This window comes from Pan troglodytes, chromosome 4 (assembly GCF_028858775.2).
Source record: "Pan troglodytes isolate AG18354 chromosome 4, NHGRI_mPanTro3-v2.0_pri, whole genome shotgun sequence".
NCBI classification, from domain to species: Eukaryota; Metazoa; Chordata; class Mammalia; order Primates; family Hominidae; genus Pan; species Pan troglodytes.
In genome coordinates this window covers 15082680-15105252 of record NC_072402.2, presented here as the reverse complement: position 1 = coordinate 15105252, position 22573 = coordinate 15082680, and the positions used below count along the sequence as shown (strand labels likewise).

General features: G+C 42.9%; 1 protein-coding gene across 10 annotated transcripts in view; it reads right to left on the bottom strand.

Moving 5' to 3' along the window:
- The window catches only part of TRIO (trio Rho guanine nucleotide exchange factor), a 366740-nt gene that overhangs the window by 56413 nt on the left and 287754 nt on the right, over positions 1 to 22573 (bottom strand). The window contains exon 35 of one of the 10 annotated variants that reach the window (XM_016952970.4): positions 13407 to 13539. The exons of the other annotated variants lie outside the window; for them this stretch is intronic. Within the exon in view, the coding sequence (XP_016808459.1) occupies positions 13505 to 13539 (35 nt within the window). The 3' untranslated portion in view covers positions 13407 to 13504. Of the gene's footprint in view, positions 1 to 13406; positions 13540 to 22573 lie in introns of those variants that run through there. 10 annotated transcript variants of the gene reach the window in all.

Here is a 22573-nt window from a genome sequence, read left to right as displayed (position 1 = left end):
TGATCCAAGGCCCAGATGGATGATCCATAAGGGATGTCAGAAAGAATGCTGGACTTGTCAAAGGGCCTGAGTGAACCTGGCACTCCCACTACACAGCAAACATTCTGGCATGTGAGTTTCCACATCTCACAGGGTTGTAATAGGATTAAATGAAATAATGGGAACAAACAAACTTCATAAACTGTTAAGTGCTGTTTATAAATGTAGGATGGCTGAGGCATAAAGGACTCCATGATAGCACAGAACTCACTACATTGTATTTACATCAACTGTGAGTACCCAGAAAATGAGAATTAGGTTTCATCACAATTAGATTTGTAACTGCAGGCCTAACATGGCGTCTAGGATGTACTAAAAATCACTTTTAATATGAAGGATGAATGAAGCAATCTAGATGAATTACTTCAATTCTATTTCTATTTTTAAAATAGAACAAAGTAAACTTGAGCACAAGATACTATCAGCACATCGCAGTCACTTAAAAAGATGTTCAGCTGTGCGCATGAGAAAGCCATCTGTGATCTGCTTGAAGCACCAAGAGAAAGTCAATTCAAGTTCATTCCTTCTTATTTTGAGGAGGGAAAAATCCTTACATAGATGGCTTCCTTGCTGAAATAAGAGTTCAAAAAAAGTCCATGCTAGATTTCTTTTTAAATAAAAAAAGAAAAAAAAGGTAAAGAAAGAAGAGAAAGCAGAAGTGCTGACCTTCAGCCCCACGCAGGAGAGAGTTTCACCATGTGAACACACAAAACACGGGGACTGCCGGGACAAGAGAGGCTGTTTTCTAGGCCCAGTCTGTAAATTTGGGACATCTGTGATTAATAAAAACCTTAAAAAAAAAGTTTTTTTTTAAAAAAGGAGGGAAAGGACCATATCCTGCTGGTCGCAGACCAAGGAGGATCATGTTTCACTTTAACCCTCTCTTTATTTTCACAATGGTAAAAAAGTCTTAAAGACTTCTGAGTGTTCTAGAGTAACAACTGCATTGCTGAGCAGAGTAGTAAGCCGAACTAAAAACTTCAGCCTCTGAATTTGAAAAGGTTTCACCCAAATCTCTGCATGTCTTCCATTTCTCAGTCTCACCAGCATGGAAGCACCAGGAGAAGTGGCTTTTGCTGCCTTGTGTGTGCTGTATATCTGGAGTTTAAAGTCTGCCTGGCACATGCAGGTGTTCAATAGGTATTTGCCTGGTGTGGTCTTTACAGATGAGTGGACACTCAAGGCCACCGGGCCGGGGTTCCACTAACACCCCTGCCACCTGCTGGGTGTGGGTTCTTATGAGTCAATGACCCCCTTTTTGCTTCAGTTTCTTGATGTGTAAAATGACAGTGATTCCTCTAGCCTTTACCAGGCTGCTGGGGGGAAAAGGTATGAAAAAGGTCTTTGGAAACTTATAGCCTAACACAGTATGAGGGAATACTCACACTGATGTGTAGGAAAAAGCTGCAGAAGGCTGAGGAAGAAAGCAGGATGAAGCAGAGCGGCGAGACGACGAATCTAAGGACAAGCGCCCCAGGCCCAGAGTGGGAAGAAGAGCTGGGGCTGTGAAGGCCGGGCCTCCTTGGACAGCCAGGGTCACAAACCCCACAAGGTCACCAAGCCTCTGCTGTGACTGGCAGCCCTCATGCCACATAATGTCAGCCAAACATGCACACATGTGGGTCTGCTGCTGATTGACAACCAGGGCGTTTCTGATGAGACAGGGCCACCACACGGATGCCCTGCTCAACAGCAGGAGAGTTCCGGTGAACATCTGTCTTGCATTGCGAATTCTCCACGCTGTCTCCCCCAAAGGATTTTAGCTAGCTTATGTTAAAGACAGATATTCCCATCTTACTGTCCATTGTAGGTGTTCAAAAATATCTGTCAAATGAACAATGAAATGATGTCTTGATAAAAACTAACCAGGATACAGCACAACTCAGAGGCAAGTTCTTGAAGCAAAGGGCTAGTTTAAAATTCTAGTTGTAAGGATTTAAAGAAATGTTCACTTAGCAGTTATTGCTATGTGCTGATGAAAGCTAATTCAAAGACACTTTGCAGCAACTGCTTCTAATGTCTGAAAATAACTCCATCAGACTATTTGAAAAGAGGGCAGTCCCGGTGTAATCAGGTATAACCGGCCTATAGCAATTTCTCAAACTTCTGTCTTGTCAAGAATTTGATGCAGTAAATCACATTTTTATTCAGGAAGTTCTTCCACCATACAAGGGAGGTTGTAAGGCAAATGTGAAAATCAGATCTATAAATTACTTAAAAAGAATAATCAAATTCTTAGCTTATGACTGTTGACGGTGTTGGTTCAAATGTTCTAGAGCAAAATTTCTGAGTAAATGATTGTCATCTCTACACTTTCAAACTGGATTTGAATTCCATGCTTCTGGAATCAAGGTGGCCTTTTTTTTTTTTTTTGAATAAAGAAAAGACCACAGTGCACTAGAAATTCTCTCACAGATCACATAAAAACTGAGTTAATCTGTAAGTTAATCCTCTGGATGCAACTTCCAGGGACTGCATCTTCTCTGCATCTTACATAGTGATTATAATCATCCCCTGGGCAATGCATATTAAATTAAAATGATGATGATGAGACAAAGCTGGGGTATTACTTGGGAAATCTTAAGCAACTGACTTGCCCAGTAATACAGTTACCCTTTTGGTGGTTCGGAATATACAAGTATTTTTAAAACATTTCTCCAAACTTAAATCTATATTCTATTTGTGAGCAAGTATCTGGAGAGGTTTCTTGGCTGACTTCTATGTGTTCATTCCAGTTACCTTGCTCTTACATATGTTTCGTGTATCGTCTGTGAGTACTAGTGAGTCTTAATTTGTTCCTCTGGAAAAGAAAGATTCATCAGGGGTTGAAACACCAGATTTAGAATGGACACTGCGTCCCCAGGGGTTCTCTGCTTCTCTGCACATACCTGGGTTCCAGGGCTTTATTCTGGGCTGCAACTGTTTGTTATGCTGTCATGTCAGCATGGGAAATCTTTACAACAGCCAGAGAAGCACTGAGCGTGAGTCTGGAGAATGGCAATGACTGAAAATGTGGCAAAAGACTATTAAAAGCAAATTTTACATATTGCACAGTGGGTCCTAAATGCAAAAATATGAACTCTGTCTTTGCTTTCAAATATGAATTGAACACAGAAAACATGAAGGAGAAAGTTAAATTCCCCAGGTTTTTTTTTTCTTAAATAATTCCAAGATTCAACCAGAGGCCCAACACAGCACTGCCACGGCTCATGCTGTAATGAAGAACACATGGTCTTTGCCGCCTGAGAAGGGCCAACACTTCCACCGTTCCCTGCACAGCCCCCTCCCACAAATTCAGTGGGGAGCTTTCACCAGCAGACACCTCCAGGTGACCCTGAATGCCAGAACACAATGTAATCACTGGCATCAATTAAAACCAACCCAGTGAAAAACAACTGCTCTTCTTTGTGAATTATGAAAATGAGAACACACAGCGGTCTCCCCATTTTGGGCCAGTCTTCATGAGTCATGTCATGAAAAGAGAATGGCCTCATCACCACTCAAGAGTGAGGAGTCCTAGAGATATGAGGCCGGCCGCGTCGATCTCACCAAACAGAACAAGCCAACGGAAGTCACACGTACACACTGGCTCTTACACTCTTATTCTCAGCGTCGTTTCTGAAAACACTGAAAACATTACATAAGCATTGGAAAATGTAGCTATGTAGACAAATGCAAGACTTTGAGCATCATTTTTCCTCTCAAGCTGATTCTTGGAAGGGGAATGCTAATCTATCAGCATTTCCGGTCAGGAAACCATTTCATTTTAAAGGTCTTTCTTTTTATTTTCACCACTGAAATTTCCAATAAAGAAACGTGAAGAAATTAAATGTAAATGAAAACAGATGGTAAGATCCTTTGCTTGGTTAATCAGATGCACAGGATCTCACATATTGCCAAAGTGAAAGTGTAAAACACCTCAGAAATAAAATAAATGAAGAAAGAGTCCAATTACTGATAGTGGATAACAGTAAAAATGGGCTAGTGTGGATCAACGTAAGGAATTAAAACAAGGCTAGAGACTGGAGTTATACATGTCCTGAACGGAACAGGACCTGGCTGGCCTGAGGCTCAGGAATGCTTTAGAAACACGTGGTCTGCAGCTGGTGGACAGTTGATCACCAGGCTGTTGGCTTCCAGGAAAAGATGAGCCTATAGCTGTTCTGCCTTGTGACCAGCAGCCGAGCAACAAGAGGCCAACATAGGAATCAAGTGGTGGTTGTTGGGCTAGTCTTAGTGAGTCACGTCTTGAAAGAAAATGGCCTCATCACCACCCAGAGTGAGAAGCCCTAGAGATAGGAGGCTGGCCGCGTCGATCTCACCAAACAGAACATGCCAGTGCCAACGGAAGCCGCCTCCAAGGGACTTTCTCTGCTTCCCACTACACTGCCTCCCAGCAGAGATGGGGCCGAGAGGGCGTCTTCATCCCACCGGCCGTGGAAGCAGTCTGTTCTGCCTGCCTCATCTCCCATTTCCTTCCAGAGGTGAGATGGGGTGAACCAGGCAGACTCAGATTGATGGCTCACCTGGCAGATGGCCACACATTGTTAAAAACCACGATGTCATAAAAAATCACTAGGTTGTAAAAAAGTCTTTTTTAACCCAACTCTGTAGGCCGAGGCTTACTTTTTAATGTGATCTTTCTCTACTCTGGACAAATACTGACTTGACTGGAGGAGAATGTCTAGGCCATATTGCTGTCTTGAAATGATAGGGCCATTTTCACTGCTTTTTAAGTGAGCCAGCCCCTAAAAATATATTTTTTGGGAAGATGAACAGTATGCTTTTTCTGTAACCAAAAGTCTAAGCTATAACAAAAGGAAAAAATCCCCAAGGAACTATCTTACCAGTGATTACTGGGAGGGGACTTGGACTCATTCCTGACTTTTACACAAGAACAAAAGCAGACAGCCTTGCTGGGTGAAAGAGAGACACTTAAAAAAAAAATTCCATATAAATGAAACCAGAAAGACACACACACATCCTGCCACCTGAAGACATCCATGCCCAGCAGCTTTCCGCCCCGCTCCTAATGCGCAGTCCACATGGCTCTTTAGCACTGGCTGGGGGTAGTGGACCTTGGAAAGGTGATGTCGCATCAGCCCTCGTGGGGAAAGTTCTCCAGCCAGGGAGTGGCCCCACTGCCCGCATCGAGCCCCAATGTGGCACTGTTCCAGGGTCCTCTTTTCAGTCTGACAGCAGAGGTCAGGGGAGATCCGGTTCCCTGCACCTCTCCTGCATGACAGAACAACAGGCATAAGGCCACGTCTAGGCCTGCTGTGAGACAACCCACGCTCTGATGGAGGCTGAGGGCGAGGATGCAGCATGTGACCCCATATTCCCCCAGCCCCCGCCCCAGGCAGGCAAGGAGCGACAGCCTGCTGCGGCACTCTGGGCTCTGGTCTGTTTAAATGCTCAGAAAGCAAGAACTTCTGAATGCTCCTCTAGTTGTGTGGCTTTTTCAGATGTTTCTGATCCTCTGTGTCCCCAAAAAGTCAAATGGCTGTTCTTTTCACAAAATTACCCAAGATTCGTATTACTCATACAAAGAAAGATTATTAAAAACAAAACAACACAAAACAAATTCAGCATGCGTATGAGACTATTATTTTGTGTACTGCTGACTGAGGGATACTGAAGTTCTCCCTGTTATAAAATAATGGGTTCTTGATTCTTAATTTCTCTATATGGGAAGTTATTCCCAAGGCAATAAAGTACTTATTATTGTCCTGAATAGACAACCATCATGTAAGGAAACATAAAGTTAATTTTGGGGGAAATAAGCAGTCCCACGGTGCTCACGCACCCTTCTGTCCATCTGAGTCTGCCTTCCAGAGGTGCTCACCCAGTTAAGAAACATGAATGTTGAACCCATGGGCATAATAGTTCTTGACATTAAACACAGAATGTTAGAAATGAAAGATCTAATCTTACGTGAAGAAGGCATATGGAAGTGTATTCTTCATAATGAATATTTATTTTTGGCTAATGTCTTCCTATGATTTGTTGAAAAAAAATGAAATCACTTTGGCTGCTTTGTTAAAGAGGATACCAAAGACGTTGGGGGCAGGGGGCTATACGCAGATTTTTTTAAAAAGTTGAAACATGTCTTTAAATGAAGCAGGTGGCACAAAAAGACTCTCCCAGGCAAAATGGTTTTAAAAATTGTGCAATTAGTGGTTTAAACTATATGACTGATTTATTTCAGGAGGTGAATGATTTCTCTTCATTCATGTATACATTTATTATTATTTTAAAAAATTTATACCAGATTCAGAATGCTAGCATGGGAACATCTTTTACCTACATTCAAGAAAATTTACTATAAACCATGCTAACTTATACATGCTTTCACAGAGCCACATGACAACATACTAATTTTAATACAGCATTAAGGGGAAAAAACATGGCTTTGGAGTATTCTGCAATCAGCCTGCCAACTACTATCTCTCTTTATTTATTTATTTATGGGACAGTCTCGCTGTGTCACCCAGGCTGGAGTGCAGTGGCTTGATCTTGGCTCACTGTGACCTCCGCCTCCTGGGTTCAAGTGATTCTCCTGCCTTAGCCTCCCGAGCAGCTGGAATTATAGGTGCCCGCCACCACACCCGACTAATATTTTTGTATTTTAGTAGAGACAGGTTTTCACCATGTTGGCCAGCCTGGTCTTGAACTCCTGACCTCAAGTGATCTGCCCACCTCGGCCTCCCAAAGTACTGGGATTACAGGCGTGAGCCACCACTCCCAGCCACTTTACACTGTCTACAGCAAAGGTTAGCTAAAGTTTCAGAGTTTCAAGGGATGGAATATTAGCTTAGAAAGAGCTACAGCTATGTAGAATGAGGAACCAGACGATTATTTCCCCCCAATAAACCACAAAGCAAATATCTAGTACATTATATTATACAGTCCCTGGTTAATTCAAAAACAAAGAAACAAAAGCTGTAACCAATTAGGAATTCCTTTTACAATTATATTTGAGTAACTCCCCCATCAAAAGGAGAATGCTGCTCAACTAAAGCTAATAAGCACTTGGAAACAGGATGAAGACATGTCGCACAGACTGGAGGAGGTAAAGCGCCCCCAGGTGCATGCACCCCGCAGGTACCATCTACTCCCAAGCACACAAAGCATTACCAACACCAAGACCTGAACTAATTTGATTTTATGACATCTTGTCCCCCTCTCTTCCCCCTGCCCACCCACATGCACTGAATGGCAGTGCATTTTATTTTTCAAATCACCATTTTGTCATTTATTGAGGGCTGTCTCCCACTTTTTTGGGATATCACATACTAAAACCACCACAACAATAAAGGCCAAAGACCAAAAGAAAAGAGGGCTGGAGCAACTGCTTTTGGAGTTCTCCATGTATCCCACACGGCGTTCAAATGCTGTCTCTCCCCTGCTGCCAGTGCCTCGGGAGAAGGCGGCTTTCTAAGAATGTCCCGCACCTTCCTGTTGTTAAGTCTTCCTGTGAGGAACTCTTCCCTGCCTGTCAAGCCTCGGAGTGATCACAGTGAGGATAGAGGAAGGGAGCGAGGGAGGGACGGAGGGCTGGAGTTATTCCAGGCAGGAACAAAGCAAGCGCGGAGATGGAGACAAAGGGAATGAAAGGAGCGCCTCTGCTAAGAACACCAATTAACAGCACGGATCTTGTCCTTGGCTGAATCAGTGCCCGTGGTGTGATGAAAGGCACGGCCACAGACCGGAGGCGACAGTGGGAAATAAGCAGACCGCCCCTGCGTGGGGCTGGGGCTCAGAGTGCCTGTGGTGGGCACTGTGCTGTCTTTCTTTTTAACTGGAGAGAGACAAAGGGAAAAACATTCCATGTTCAGTTCCTATGTCATAATAAGCACATCCCCTTTTTATTATGGAAGAGTTCCTTACTCAACTGCACGCCTGCTTCTGTGCCCTTGGGCCACTTCTTACCATAATCCATCAGCTTTCAAAGATAAAAGAGGAAGGGGAAGTTGCCTTAGGGCTAATATATTTTGTCTCAGAAGTTTTTCAAAGGCTGTATCCTTAGACAGAAGAATAATTCTAGTCTTCTCATGTTGATAGGTACAGGTCCATTTCACTACAGAAGGAATTGTTGATTTTAACAAGAAGTAGTAATAGCAAGGTTTCTCAACTGCGCATCTGAGAAACTGGACAATGGATATGATTGAGATGGTTTCTTATAGTCAAATATTAAAAGTATCAACAAAAGAAGCGTCATTTTACATATAAACAGACTAGAAGATGTGTCCAATGTGATTAGTGGCTGCCTAAGGGTGCTATGTTCCCTTCTGCTGCTCGCTCTGTCTGGGAGTTTTCCACTTAGCACATATAGTTTCAGAGAAACTAGATATTTGGCGGGGGGTATGTGGTTTGCTCATATTTGTATGGTTTTATATGAGAATTGCAAAAAATTAATAGGAGCATCTTTATGGCTGCCCAGCCCCCACTGCCACTCCTTGGAGACAGGAAGAGGAAATGAGGAAGACTCCATGGATGAATTCCATGGTTTGTTACCCAGCTCCCAGGCCGACTCACTCTGTTTATGGACTTGCTCACGTGCCCCTGAGGCCAACTTTGAGCACCTGGAGGAAATTTTTCAGAATGAAAAGCTATAAATTTGTGTTCCCCCAAAATCTAGCTGAAGAGATATACTTAGAAAGAGCACATACCGAAGACAGATTACAGTTAAACGAGGAGGTGCCTGCTCCTTGTCTAGAAACAAGAAAAGAATTCCAAAACTAGGAAAAGCCACTTTGCCTGAAGGCTCCTAACCTGGGACCTGTGGGTTTCTTGGGCACTTTTGGGGGGAGGTTTCAGTCTAATTTTAATATTAACTTCAAAAACATTCTAATATTTCAAGATTTTATATTCACTCTAAAAAAGGCTATAATACCAAATAACTTCAAGTTTCTTTGCTTCTTGGCTAAAAATATATACAAATTCAATGTGTAACTCTCTTTTTTTGTGTTTAACATGGAAGCAAGGGAACAAAATTATTTTAAAAATGCAGTTTGCTTAAAATGAAATAGAACCTTCAATGTAGATTTTGGAGAGCATAATAACCATAATAGCGAGCATTCTCTATCTTTTTTTGTTTGTTTGTTTTAAACACATGAGGAAACTGCAGCTCAGCGAGATTATCAAGAACTTGTAAGATCACACAGGTAGGGGTGAGCAGGGACAAACTGGCTTCTACAGCAACACACCATTCCCACTATCCTATAATGCACATCCTGTCTTAAACCATTCACTTAAAGATACTTAAAGGGCAAAAAACGATTTGAGATAGAATTTAGTTTGCACAGCAATTTGTGTGAAACAATCAGTCTTCACAGTTGAAACAATCCAACATTGTGACAAGTACTTCTGTGGTTTTTGTTTATTCATGTGAAACTGAATATTCCATGTACTGACAGCTTTAATTTGAGGCAGTACTGTTCATCCACTTGGATACTTTCAGAATAGGTTCACATTATGTATTTCTTCAGCAAAGAAATTTCTTTATCCTATATTTAGTCTTTGGAATGTTTCCCTTTAATTTATAAAAACAAAAATTGCAGTGGTGAGAATCCATATTCCTAACCAAAACAGAAAGAAAGAAAAAAAAAAGACTTCAAGAGAATTCAAGAATTATAAAGCACACAGTTCACTTTGTGTAAGAGTCTGTTCAGTGTTAAGGAGAGTCACCAGATTATGTTTCTCCTGAGCTTGAGTCAGGGGAATACGTATAGCACTGGAATAGATTCCATCTGTCCTATAAAAGGGAATACTGATTTCAGAATGAGAACCAACCCAATAGTTCCACTCTCTTATCCGTAGAGCTAGGCTCTCCCATTGGAAACGTCATAAAAGAAGATTTACAGTTCTTCTTGACCTTACCTTCTCTTATTTTCTTAACAATCGCTTAGCAGTAAAACTCTCCCAGCTCATGTCTGTGTAAGTTATTGACGATGGCAATGTCAGCAAATAAAACAGGCTTCTGCGCAGATTACTCCAAGCAAGACTGGTTCACATTTGGACAGGGGGATGCCCCAATGAACTTCAGGAAGTAGGAAAACTGCCTTTTCCCAAAGTACTCTAACACATGAAGCGCCAGACTGCTTGCAGGTGTAAGACGGGCTTTGCAATCACACTCAGTGATTTCATGGGCACTGTAAAGTTACTTTGGGATTTATTTCTTGGATATTACCCAGAATCATTCTTCCTTTTAAAATGTGATGCATATGTATTTCCCCATAATCAATTTAATAGGTAAAATCAGAATATTAAAACATCACTCTGATATAACAGCATTCAGGAAATTGTCTTGAAATTACTATAAGGGTTAGAAAAGGATGGGCAGGCACTTTCTACACACACACAGACACACACACACGCATATGCACGAATTTCGCTTTTTCTTATCTATCCTTTATGGTGAAGTGATCATTTTTTGTTCAGGAAATTCCACACGGGTCATCAATTTTTCTTACGAATTTTTCCTAGCTTAAAAATTCTGAGGTGACAGCTTGAAGAACACCACCTAGAGCTTCTTAATAGTTTAAGAATTACCAACAAAAATATAGAGAGAGAAACAAAAAATGTAACAGCACAATTATCCTCTAGTACTTTAAAAAGCGAATTTAATAATGTCCCTTGAGAAGAATTCTGAAGGAATTAAAATACCACTAAGATTCAAAAATTCCCGCTACAGAAAGAATGCTATGTCTTAAGATCCATTACTCTTTAGAAAAATTGTTCATTAAAATATTTTGTTCTAAACTTTGGGGATGTTTATGATATCCTGAGGGGCGTGCTCTATTGTTACTCCCACTTTGCAGACAAAGAAAGAGAAGTTCAGAGAGAGAAGGTAATTTACTCAAGATTCAGAGCTAGCTAGCGGCTGAGGCATCAAATCAGACTTTTCATGTGACCAGTTGTTCTCTGCACTGCACAGAAATTACTACATTAAATTAGGAGAGCAGATGCATCATCTACTTTAACCCACCCAGTGCAGGAATTCCTAGCGCACAGGTCCCCGAGGGACCTACCCAGCTTGCACACCTGCAGACAGGGAGGTCACCATCTTCGAGTGGTAAAACAATCAGCATAAATATGACAAAAAGAACCTAGGGTCAAAGACTTTTTAAAGGTTTCGTGAACAAAAATACAAGGAGTATTATTGAAAATGATGTTGAGAACCACACATGCAACATTCACGCAGCCAACTCTTACCTCCTAGTATTCCATGAACAAATGGGTAGAGTTAAGCAGCGCCACTTCCCCTTCAGATGCCCAATACATATTTTCTGTGCCCCCCTTTTGATCCGACACCCTACCCCCTTTCTTTGGGGGATCCCTGCACCCCGAAAGACCCTTCTCCATAGAGCTCTTAATGAACTGGAAGTGCCCCGTTAAGTCTCAGCAAATCCCCTTGGCTCTCTGCGTCTTGCCGCCCACTTCCGAAGCATATACGCGGATAACGGCTGGCAAGAAAGTGAAGGCAAACACTGAAAGTGACCCAGGCCAAGACCCAAATTCTGGTAGAGAGCATTCCTGCTGGCATGCAGGTGGCACCCTGTGAGAGACTCCTTTTTTCGGCTGTATGGTCTGGACAGACAGCTGTCAAAGGTTACTGAAACAAAGCTGGCCTCTGGAACAGGGCAGCATTCCATGGGCATCTGCAGACCCAACTCCCCTCACCTTGTCTCTTTTGTATCCTGTTGCCTTTTCCTCAAAGTGAAGCTTACCGACCTCTCAAATAACCTTTGCAGGAATCACATCTTCACGTCTTTTCCCTAGTTCTGCAGATAAAGCCAGAATCTGGCACAGACACTCCCTTGAATACAATGGCAATGTTGGAAGCATCCCTCTCCCCAGCTAACTTTGTATTATCTTATCATATGGCTGTAGTTCTCATGGAGAGCCAGAGTCTAAATATGTTAGGACATGTTGTTTTCTCTAGTCTGAAAAACTCCAAACAAAATTAAACCTGAAACAGACATAAAGCCAGCTAAAATCATAAGGCAATTTGTAGCACAGATTACTTTACACTGTTTATATGCCATTTATAAGAAAAAGGGATAATAAAAAGCAGTCCCCAGATATTAAAAAGGTCTTACAACACACAATGGATGTGCAGTGCTCTGTTCCCAGTTGCTCCTCACATTCCCAGTGGCCCCCCCCATAAACCATCTCCCAGACACAGCCCCCTCCCAAGGTGGTCACCACGGAACACGTTTCAGATTCCAAGCACAAAACATTTCTGTTTTAAAGCATATGTCAATCACTGCGCAGCCACTGGAAAGAAAGCAGGCAGAGAGAAAGCAGCGCCAGCCCGAGCATCTGCAGAGAGCTTGTGTACCTAGGTCGAGGATCCAGTACTTGCAGGTGCCCGGCTGCCCGCCGCTGCAGTAGGCTGAACTGACAGAGGACAGCGAGTCCAGCGTGTCCACTGGCTTCAATCCGTTGGGCATGGTGACCGGAGCCGACTGGAGGCTAAAGGTGCAGAACCCCTATCCTACCTCTCCCTCCACAGCAGCTAGAGCCACCCGCTTGGCAGCAAAAGCAGAGACCAGCCAAACAGACACTCAGACACAGACTGGGACGCGACAGGGACAGGCACACAGACTGGCAGTGTGTAGCTCGGCCGGCGCCAGCCCACGGCCCGGCCCAGCGCGCGCCTCTCCCTCGCTGGCGTCTGAGCGCGCGCGCGCTGCAGTTGGGTTTCACAAGTGGGAATACCCAGACGCGGTGGATTTCATTCTACCACACTGACTCTAATTGGAGCTCAAGGAAATTCTTCAGGCACCCTGGAAACCAGATGTCTCTCCCTGCCTGCACTAGCCAGAGCTGCAATTTCCTTACTCAGTGAAATGTGAAGTGACAGTTGCCCTCCCCACGCAGGCCGTTCTGAATGGCTTCCCTGACTTGGGCTTTGTGTACATCTGGAGGGAGGTCCGCCCTGAGACTCACACACCAAACAGCACCTCCTGATGTGACTTGATAAAAAAAAGAAATGTAATGCGGCCTAATAGCCAACTGGTTACATCACTGTGCTGTAATGCCGCTCCTCACTTATTAAAAACATATCTTCATTCTTCCTCACAGGAAGCAGCCAGAGAACTGAAAATGTAAATTCTTGCATGCGAACTATAAGGAGTTTTTAGGAAAGCGTATCTTAGAAGTTCTTTCTTGTCTTCCTTGGAAATTGGATCTTTTCCTTAGCCGAGAAACATTCTTACTCTCTCTTTGAAAGTTTCCATATGTTCGCTCCCTTGTCCCACACCACACAATGGCTTCAGAGGAGAATGTCCAGTGCGTGGGAACTGCCGGGTCTGACTTCCAGCTTCTGTGGTGTGTGTGCGCTCCCCTGTTCCTCGGTGCCCTCCACACTAGACCTGGATGCCCTTGCCTTGGTCTGACGAAAAGTCACCTGGAATATTCGCCACATATCTCAACCTGTAGTGTGGCTCTGAGCTGCTTACAATTTCTTTGAGGAAGTGTTCTTTGTTGAACCTTAAGAAAACATGTACTATCTTGAATTCTTTATATTAATAATTCTTCTCATGTCTGCTTTATCTAACTTGACAGTATAAACAATTTTATTTGTGCTGTTTTTTATGGCTTTGCTAAGAAGAATGTTGCCTTTTTTTACTTCCTCAGTTAAAAAAAAGTTAAAATTTTGGTTTTCTCCCCACCTCCACATTTGTTGCATAATAAAAATTTAAAATCCTCAAAGGAAAAAGAATGTGAAAACAGCACAGACTTCTAGTTTCTTTCTGAGTTTAAGACAATTAACTGCTATAAAAATCAAGATGCTATATCCAGGGCACCCAGAGAAAACTGTCTCAGGTGCTGCAACGGCTCTCTCACAAACTGCTGCAGAGGGGAGTCTGGCATTTATGGGCCCACGTTAGGCTTCATATTCTTCTTAAAACACCAAAAGCAAAGCGTACGGTTGTTTTTCCCTTTAAACGGTCCCGTGATAGATCCAGATGGTGTACTTATGCCAGGACCCAGCGAGAGGCAGAGTTCTGCACAGAGCACGTTTTATGTAAGAGAAGACAACTTTATTGCCAAATAAATAACCTCCTCTTTTGTTAGCAAAAAGCACTAAAAATTATGACCTAAAGGAAATCAAGTTAATTGACATTCTAAGGTTTCAGTTACTACAACCGTTATTAAAAAGTTGACTTTGTCCCTTTCCAAAATACGGACTGCCAACATGGGCCATTAATTTAAAAACTAAAAAAGAGCTGTCAGGGAATTTAATTACTTTATGTGTAATATAAGTTCTCTATGAAAGAAAAGAGGATTAAGCTTAAAAATGAGTACAATAATTTTGGCTAAAGATGTATGGGAAATTTCCCTAGGGACTGATCACTTCAAATCTCAAGTTTGGGCCGGGCGCGGTGGCTCATGCCTGTAATCCCAACATGGGATTTGGGAGGCTGAGGCAGGTGGATCATGAGGTCAGGAGTTCGAGACCAGCCTGGCCAACATGGTGAAACCCCATCTCTACTAAAAATACAAAAATTAGCTAGGCATGGTGGCACATGCTTATAATCCCAGCTGCTCAGGAGGCTGAGGCAGGAGAATCGCTTGAACCCAGGAGGTGGAGGATGCAGTGAGCTGAGATTGTGCCATTGCACTCTAGCCTAGGTGACAGACTCCATCTCAAACAAACAAACAAAAACAAAAAAACCCCTCAAGTTCACATCTGTCAGAGGTGTAGCATCGCAGAGATGAGGGAGTGAGGAAGGAAGACGCCTTCTGGGTCCCCTCCCTCCTTCCAGTCATGTAGGTGAGAGACTGCGGAGCGTGTCAGATGGGACAGGGCATTTTATACAGTAAGTAAAGAGAAATTATCTCAATTAAAGGCACGCCCTGAAGGGCGACAACCTGAGCCACTAGACAGAAACGTGGAAACCAGCGGAAATGCAGAGGTGAGTAAATGACCGATGGGAGAGGAGGCGAGGCAAAAGGAAAGGAAGGAAGTCCAAACCACTGGCAAAATTTCCCTGGAAATAAGTTTTGACGCCAAGCCCTATTTCTACCATGGTGGCATGGCCAGGGATCTGGTCTGAGAATCTGAACAGACTCGGTTCAGGAGAAGACGACACAGGGGTTAGTGACCTCAACAGACCGTGGGAAGAAACCCTGGTTCAAAACCATGGCCGTGAGGGTGGGAAGGAGAAGGGGGTGAAAACAGGTGGGTGACTTGGTTAACTGGGAACAAATTACAGAAGCGACAATGTGATGTAACCAGAAAGGAAACTGGAAGCTACTGAAAGGCTTGAGAAAGGGGACAATGAGGTTAAAGCTTTGAGTCTTAAACCTCATTTGATCTGCTGAATGAGTCTATCTGCCGTGTGAGAACATTAGCAAGTAAGTAAAGGGGGTCAGGAAATAATGACAGAAGCCTGAATTGTCAATGAACAGGACCTAGAAAAGGAATGAAACAGTGAGAGAGGTTTAGTGCAGATGGAGTTGAATTTTGCAAAGAAAGGAGAGATATGTGAAAATGGAGCGAATGGGGTGGGTCAGAGACAAACGTCACAGGCACTTGGCGGAAGAGAACACGTGTAATGTAGAAATTTAACGGAGTTTGTGAAGGAAAACAAGAACTTCTGTTTTTTGGTATTTTTGATAATTTTTGACATTTTACTTTGATGGGTGGACACACAATTTAAAATGTCACAGAGAGAACAGAAGATCCATCAAGATAGTGCTGCTTTAAGGACATAACGTTTGTCTCTGAGGACCAAAGCCAGAGATGCTGGGAAGGAACAAAAGGGTGATATCTATGTCAAGCAAATTGGGCACTGACTCTTAACATCATGGCCATATTTCACATCCCCCCAAACCAAATCATTACAATCTACCAGGATGGTGGGGTTACGGGCTGAACTGTGTATTCCCCAATTCCTATGCTGATGTCCCAAGCCCTGGACCTTGGAATGCGACTGTGCTTTGAGGTGGAAATTTAAAGAGGTGAAAGAGTTAAAATGAGGTCCTTGGGGGGGGTGGTCCTCATCCAATATGCCTGGTGTCCTCACGGGAAGAGGAGATGAGGGCACAGACATGCACAGAAGAAAGTTCTTGCTTCTGCAAGCCAAGAAGAGAGGCCTCAGGAGAAACCTACTCTGCTGACACCCTGATCTCTCACTCTCAGTCTCCAGAAAATAAATTTCTGTTGTTTGAACCAAGCAGTGTGTGGTACTTTGTTACAGTTGCCCCAGGCACAGCTCATCAGGGCATGAGTGTGTGAGGGGTACTATACTCCAAATGGAATATAAATACGCAGAAACCAATGAACCCAGCTGAACACCACCACCCCGAGGTGGGTGGGGAAGAAAACAACTAACCTAACTTTGAAAAACAGCTTTTTGATTGTATACGGTAAAACCAAAGGAAAAAAAATCTGTAAGTTTCTTCCATGAGTATGGGTTAGCAATTCTGAAACTACTATAGTGAGAATGGGTGGAGCTGAGTCTTACAGTCATAATTAGTAAAAAATTCAATTTCCAAACAGGAGAGGGAAAAAAAGAACTTTTAGAATACGATGGAACAAATAATCACATTCCAGAGAATGAAATCCAAGTGTCTTACTATCAAAGAAAGAGGTTACAAATGAGGAAAGGAAGAAGGTTAGAATACAGCCTTTGTTGATAGATTGCAGTTGGACACTTCAGTATGATGTAAAGTCATACACACACATACAGGAGCCTAGTGGAGCTGTGAGAAGAGGGCCACCACCCTCCAGACCCGCAGAATGGCAGACCCACTGACACAGCTTGCACCGTGAGCCTGGAAAAGCTGCAAACAATGCCAGTCCGTGAAAGCAACCAGGAGGGAGGCTTTGCCCTGCCAAGCCACAGGGGCAGAGCTGTCCAAGACCACGGGAACCCACCTCTTATATCAGCATGACCTGGATGTGAGACATGGAGTCAAAGGAGATCATTTCTGAGTTTTAAGATTTGACTGCTCTGCTGGATTTCAGACTTGCATGGGGTCTGTAGCCCCTTTGTTTTGGCCCATTTCTTCCATTTGGAATGGCTGTATTTACCCAATATCTATACCCCCATCGTATCTAGGAAGTAACTAACCTGCTTTTGATTTTACAGGCTCATAGGTGGAAGGGACTTGCCTTGTTTCGGATGGGACTTTTGACTGTGGACTTTTGAGTTATTGCTGAAATAAGACTTTGGGGGACTGTTTGGAAAGTATGATTGCTTTTGAAAGGTGATGACATGAGATTTGGGAGGGACCAGGGGTGGAATGATACGGTTTGGCTGTGTCCCCACCCAAATCTCATCTTGAATTCCCACGTGTTGTGGGAGGGACCTGGTGGGAAGTAATTGAATCATGGGGGCAAGTTTTTCCCGTGCTGTTCTTGTGACAGTGAATAAGTCTCATAAGACCTGACGGTTTTACAAAGAGGAGTTCCCCTACACAAGCTCTCTCCGCTTTGCCTGCTGCCATCCATGTAAGATGTGACTTGTTCCTCCTTGCCTTCCATCAAGATTGTGAGGCCTCCCCAGTCACATGGAACTGTAAGTCCAATAAACCTCTTTCTTTTGTAAATTGCCTAGTCTCAGCAGTGTGAAAACAGATGAATACAAGAAGAGATGGAGATGGGGGCAGGGGAGGATGGAGGAGGGGAAACAGAAAATACAGATGTTTATGTACGCATGGGTTGCTACACACACATCTGCTAAGAGGGCCTGAAGCCATGGCAACACACAGCAATGAGCATACCTAGCACCCAAACCTTAGTTTCTAAGACCATTCTCCAACAAAACAGACCACGAGGGCTTCTTGGAGAAATGGCTGACTCCAGGACTGTGGCAGGCAAAATACAATATGAGCCCGGTACATCCTATAGTGCCAGAAAGTAAAGGAGTGCTCTAAAACAAGTTGGGAGCATGTCAGACGTTCACAGACAGGGCTCCTGATAGCCACAGCTGGAACAATCTAAGAAGAAAACAATGACAGCACTGGGTTATGATCCACACAATAAGTATCCAGGACTCCAACTGATATAACTAAAGAATGGAATAAATTAAACAAGAGGCAGAGGGACAGCTCTTATAGAAGAATTCCAACTGATAAATTCAGAAGGAATGAGGAAACTATGAAATACCATTAGGTAAGCACTACAGTGTTGTTAGGCAAGAACTACTGAGGGATGCCAAAATTAGAGGGTAAAGGTAGGATGAGAAACAGAGTATTGCACAGTTCAAAAATATTTCCCCACAAGGTATTTATTAATTACAAAGAGAAAAACAGTAACTTTACAGTGGTGGAAACGCTGCAGATGCTACTGAGACAGCGAGGTGAAAGGGGGTCCCTGGAAACACTCCAACCAGCCTGTGCATCAGGGTGGAGCCTCGGGAAGTCTGCACCCTTTGCAGCGGGGAGGAGCCCAGCTTCTCCTCTTCCCGTGTGGAACCTGGGATTCAAACTGCGGGTGCTCTAGCAGGGAGTCCGGCCTCGTGGAGGATCCTTGTTTCCCCCTTTTTTTCCCTTTTCACCCAATAAAACCCTGCTTTGCTCAGCCTTCAAACCATCTGCAAGCCTAAATTTTCGTGGCCGTGGGATAGACGAGGACCCCGTCTTTAGCTGAACTAAGGAAAAGTCCTGGGACACTACTTTAGCCAGGTGACCAAGGTCCACACACCGGCAGGGAGACGTCTCAGGATACCCTGTACCCCTGATGTGATGCACGGAGAAGGGCACAATAGCATCAGTGCTGTTCTTGCCCAACATGCATGAGCTAAATTTAAGAGAAAACACTGCTTTATTTACTATTAGATAAACTCAAATTGGGAGGCATCTTATGACAGAAAGGACCAGTATGCCTTAAAATTGTCAAGGTCATGAAGAAGAAAAAAGACTGAAGAGCTGCTACAGATTGGAGGAAATTATTAGGTCGGTGCAAAAGTAATTGTGCCTTTTGCCATTGAAATGGCAAAAACTGCAATTACTTTTGCCATCAACCTAAATAAATACAATGTGGATTCTTAATTGGATATTAAGCCAGAAAGAGGACATGAAAGCAAAATCCAGGATAAGGCCCAGGGCTTAGTTAAGAGCACTGCAGTCGGGTTCATGCCTGATTTTCATCACCGTATGTGAGATGTTACTATTGGGGGAGCTGGGTACAGGGTGTACAGAAATTCTCTGAACTATTTTTGTCACTTTTCTGTAGGTCCAAAATTATTTCATAATAGTTTAAAAAAAAACAAAACAAAACTGAGTGTTGTGTTATTTAAATGCAAATAGCTAAAGAAACTGAGAGTATGAAAAAGTTACCAGAAAAAAGTAGGTAAATCAGAGATCTTTGTAGAAAAAGAAACTTATCAGACAAATTAAAGATCTGTAAATAAAGGGGTTTATGATTATCGAAAAAATGTACTGAAGGAACACAATACAAAATGTATTTTTCCACATACTTTTGTGAGGCAAAAGAATGAACAAAATTACAATAGTCAATCTTATTTTCGTGAAAATAAAAGTATTTTTATTTAGATTAGTTGAAAAGCAGCTCATATGGTCATGGTCAAAGTTAATGCCCACGAAATTTACTTTTTATGTAGCCTTCTCTTGTAATAATTATTTCTCAAATATTTAAAATTTGGACTTCAATTTCAAGTGTCTGTTATTAATCTGCCCATAAAAAATGAGACAAGTCATTTCTGCCAAAAGGAGTCTAAAACAAAAGCAGTAAAAAGGATCAATACACAAATGGTGCTTTAAAAATGAAGACTAGAAATATACTTAAGGCTAAAATTAAGATGAGCCAAAGGACCTGAAGTCTTTCTATTGAAATTATGATGCTTTTTGAGTAAACATATATTTATAATTAAGCAATTAATATAGAATGAAAAGATCCTTAAAATCAAAATCAAAATACTGGATATATAAAACAACATTGGCTGAATTCTGAGATTAGATCTTGAATGATATAATGATTAGGAATATTATAATTTCCTCTAAAAATCAGAAGTGTTTTCTGAGACTTGATTAATACTGATAAAATTTCAGTATTCTACCTTGAAGTCAGTCCTCAAACCCCAATTATTAAAAGGAGCACACAGCTCTGCAGCTGAGGATGCTGGGCCCCTGAAATGTCATACCATTTTTTTAAAGTAGTAATTCTGGACTGTTTTCCTTTCGCCACCTCCCCGGCCCTCGTTTTCTTCCCCGTGCGTTTCCGCTCTGCACAATATGTCCACAGTGCTGGCTTCAAGCACAGCTGCACCACCAGGATTGAGTCTCTCAGGTTCCATGCACAAAGATACTCCTGTTCAGAGGAAGTTTTCTCCGGTTTCTTTACCCCATAGATAATACCTCCTGCTCTGGAGGGAAAGGGATGACGAAACCCCTGCTTCTTAGGGCTCCATTCAGCACAGGAGTTCCTGCTGCTTTCTAGCACAGTTGCCAATCCACAAAAGCACCTTTATGGAGGCATTCAAACTCTTCATGTGGGTGCCAAGAATTCGATAGGCTCCTTTTCATTGCTTTATTTACTATCTTTTCACAAACTATGTGAGTTTTTCTCTTTCTTTAACAAACCAAACATTCAAATACTCCTTTTTTACATTTCACTTTAACTATGTGACATTCTCTGTTTGCACCAGCATTGTGGATTATTTACAGAACTGCAACGTGATATGGTAACCTCACAAATCGTGTTTCTCAAAAAAGTAACAAAAACAACAGTGCTCAAAAAATTAAGAGCCATGTAGCTAACCCTTGACTGCCAACATGTGCTTTTGATGTCCCAGTTCTCTTAAACTTCAGAGAATGAGAGATATAGGGCTAAAATTCACAGGGTGGATGGTGGCGGGGAGCTGACAGGAAGTTGAATTCTTCAGCTCCTTTAAGGAAGAGCAAAGGAGAACAAGCAGCTGATTTTGATTCAGGGAAGGGGGCAGAATAATAGTTTTGGGGCAAAAATCTTTTACTCCTGGATGCAAACTGATAAAGAAAAAATGGCTTTTCCTCTGTGATTGCTTTTTCCATTTATTCACTCATACATAACATGCTCATTGTGAGTAAAGTTCTGTAATCAACTAGGGGAGTAGGAAGAGGAGAAATCTGGCCCCCAAAGATGAAAAAAAGATTTCCATTAAGATGACTTCTCTGGGCAGTGGAATGCATTTGGAATTATTAGATCATAATTCAAACTGGAAATCTGAAACTTGATCTTTTTCATAGAGACGAATTGTTGGAGGGCCCATGGCCTCTCAAGAATGGGCAAAGCCAGAGTGCAGCGAACTCAGGACACCAGGTTCTAGAATTAGCTCTTCCATAAACGATGTCTGGCCTTGGGCAACTGAGTTTGTCTCTACGGGCTTCAGCTTCCTCCCCGCACCAAAGGTTTCTTCCAACGTGCACAGACAGCAGTATGTACAGCGGCTATCTTAAGTCTGACTGCTGCTTTTGAAAATCTCACTTTACGTCCCCTGCTATGTTTGGTTACGTGATTTTTCTGTGCTTCCCTTTTCCTACCCTAAAATGGGGATGATAATGGTGTATGTCTACGTTGTCATGAGGGTATCTTGAGGGTGGAACATAGAGAACAGCACTGTGGCTGGTAATGGCAAGTCCGCACCCCGTGCTCTCTGTTACTACTGTTAATTTCTTAAGGCTCCAATGGCCCCCTTGCTATGGGCTGAAGTATGTCCCCCTAAAATCCATGTTGAAGTTCAAATCCCCAGTATCTCAGAATGTGACTGTATTTGGAAACAAGGTCTTTTAAGGAGGTGATTAAATTAAAATGAGGCTCTTAGGGTGGGTGCTGATCCAACCTGACTGGTGTTCTTACAGAAAAGGAAATAGGGAGATAGACAGCTATACGGAGAATCAGCAAGAGGGTGGCCATCTGCAAGCCAAGGACAGAGGCCCCAGATGAAGCCGACCCTGCTGACTCCTTCTAGACTTCTTCTGGCTTGCAGAACTGTGAGAGAATAAATGTCTGTTGTTTAATCCCCCAGGCTCTGGGATTTTGCTATGGCAGCCAGCAGATGAATACACCCTTCTCCCCCTTCTGTTAATAATCTTCTCCATGATCCAGGACTGAAATGATCTAAATGTTTTTGAGACAGTAGGAAACACATCTATATCTAAGAACAGAACTTTAATATTCTTCCCCTCTAGCATTCAAATTCTACAGACTCCTGAAAAGGGGTGGGGGAGAGAATAGATGAGATTGAACACACAGGGCTTCATTTCTTGACAAAAATAATAAAGAATTCCAGAGCCGCCGTGCAATGCAGCCAAGGCAAACGAGCCTGTTTACTGTCCTCTCGAATGTTTGAAAGGACCTTCAAATAATAAACACTTTGGGGGCCCTGTCCTACATTTGGCTAGAAAGGTTTCGGGAAGATGATGCCCCCCTGAAGAGTCTGCGATGTGGAATGACCAATTGCCTGAAGTCTGAGGTGCTCCAGCCACTGCTGGTCAGACCACGATGAAGCAGGGCAGACCCTGAACAAGTCTCAGAAGCCCCAGGCAGCCAGCCCAGCATGAGCCACACAGA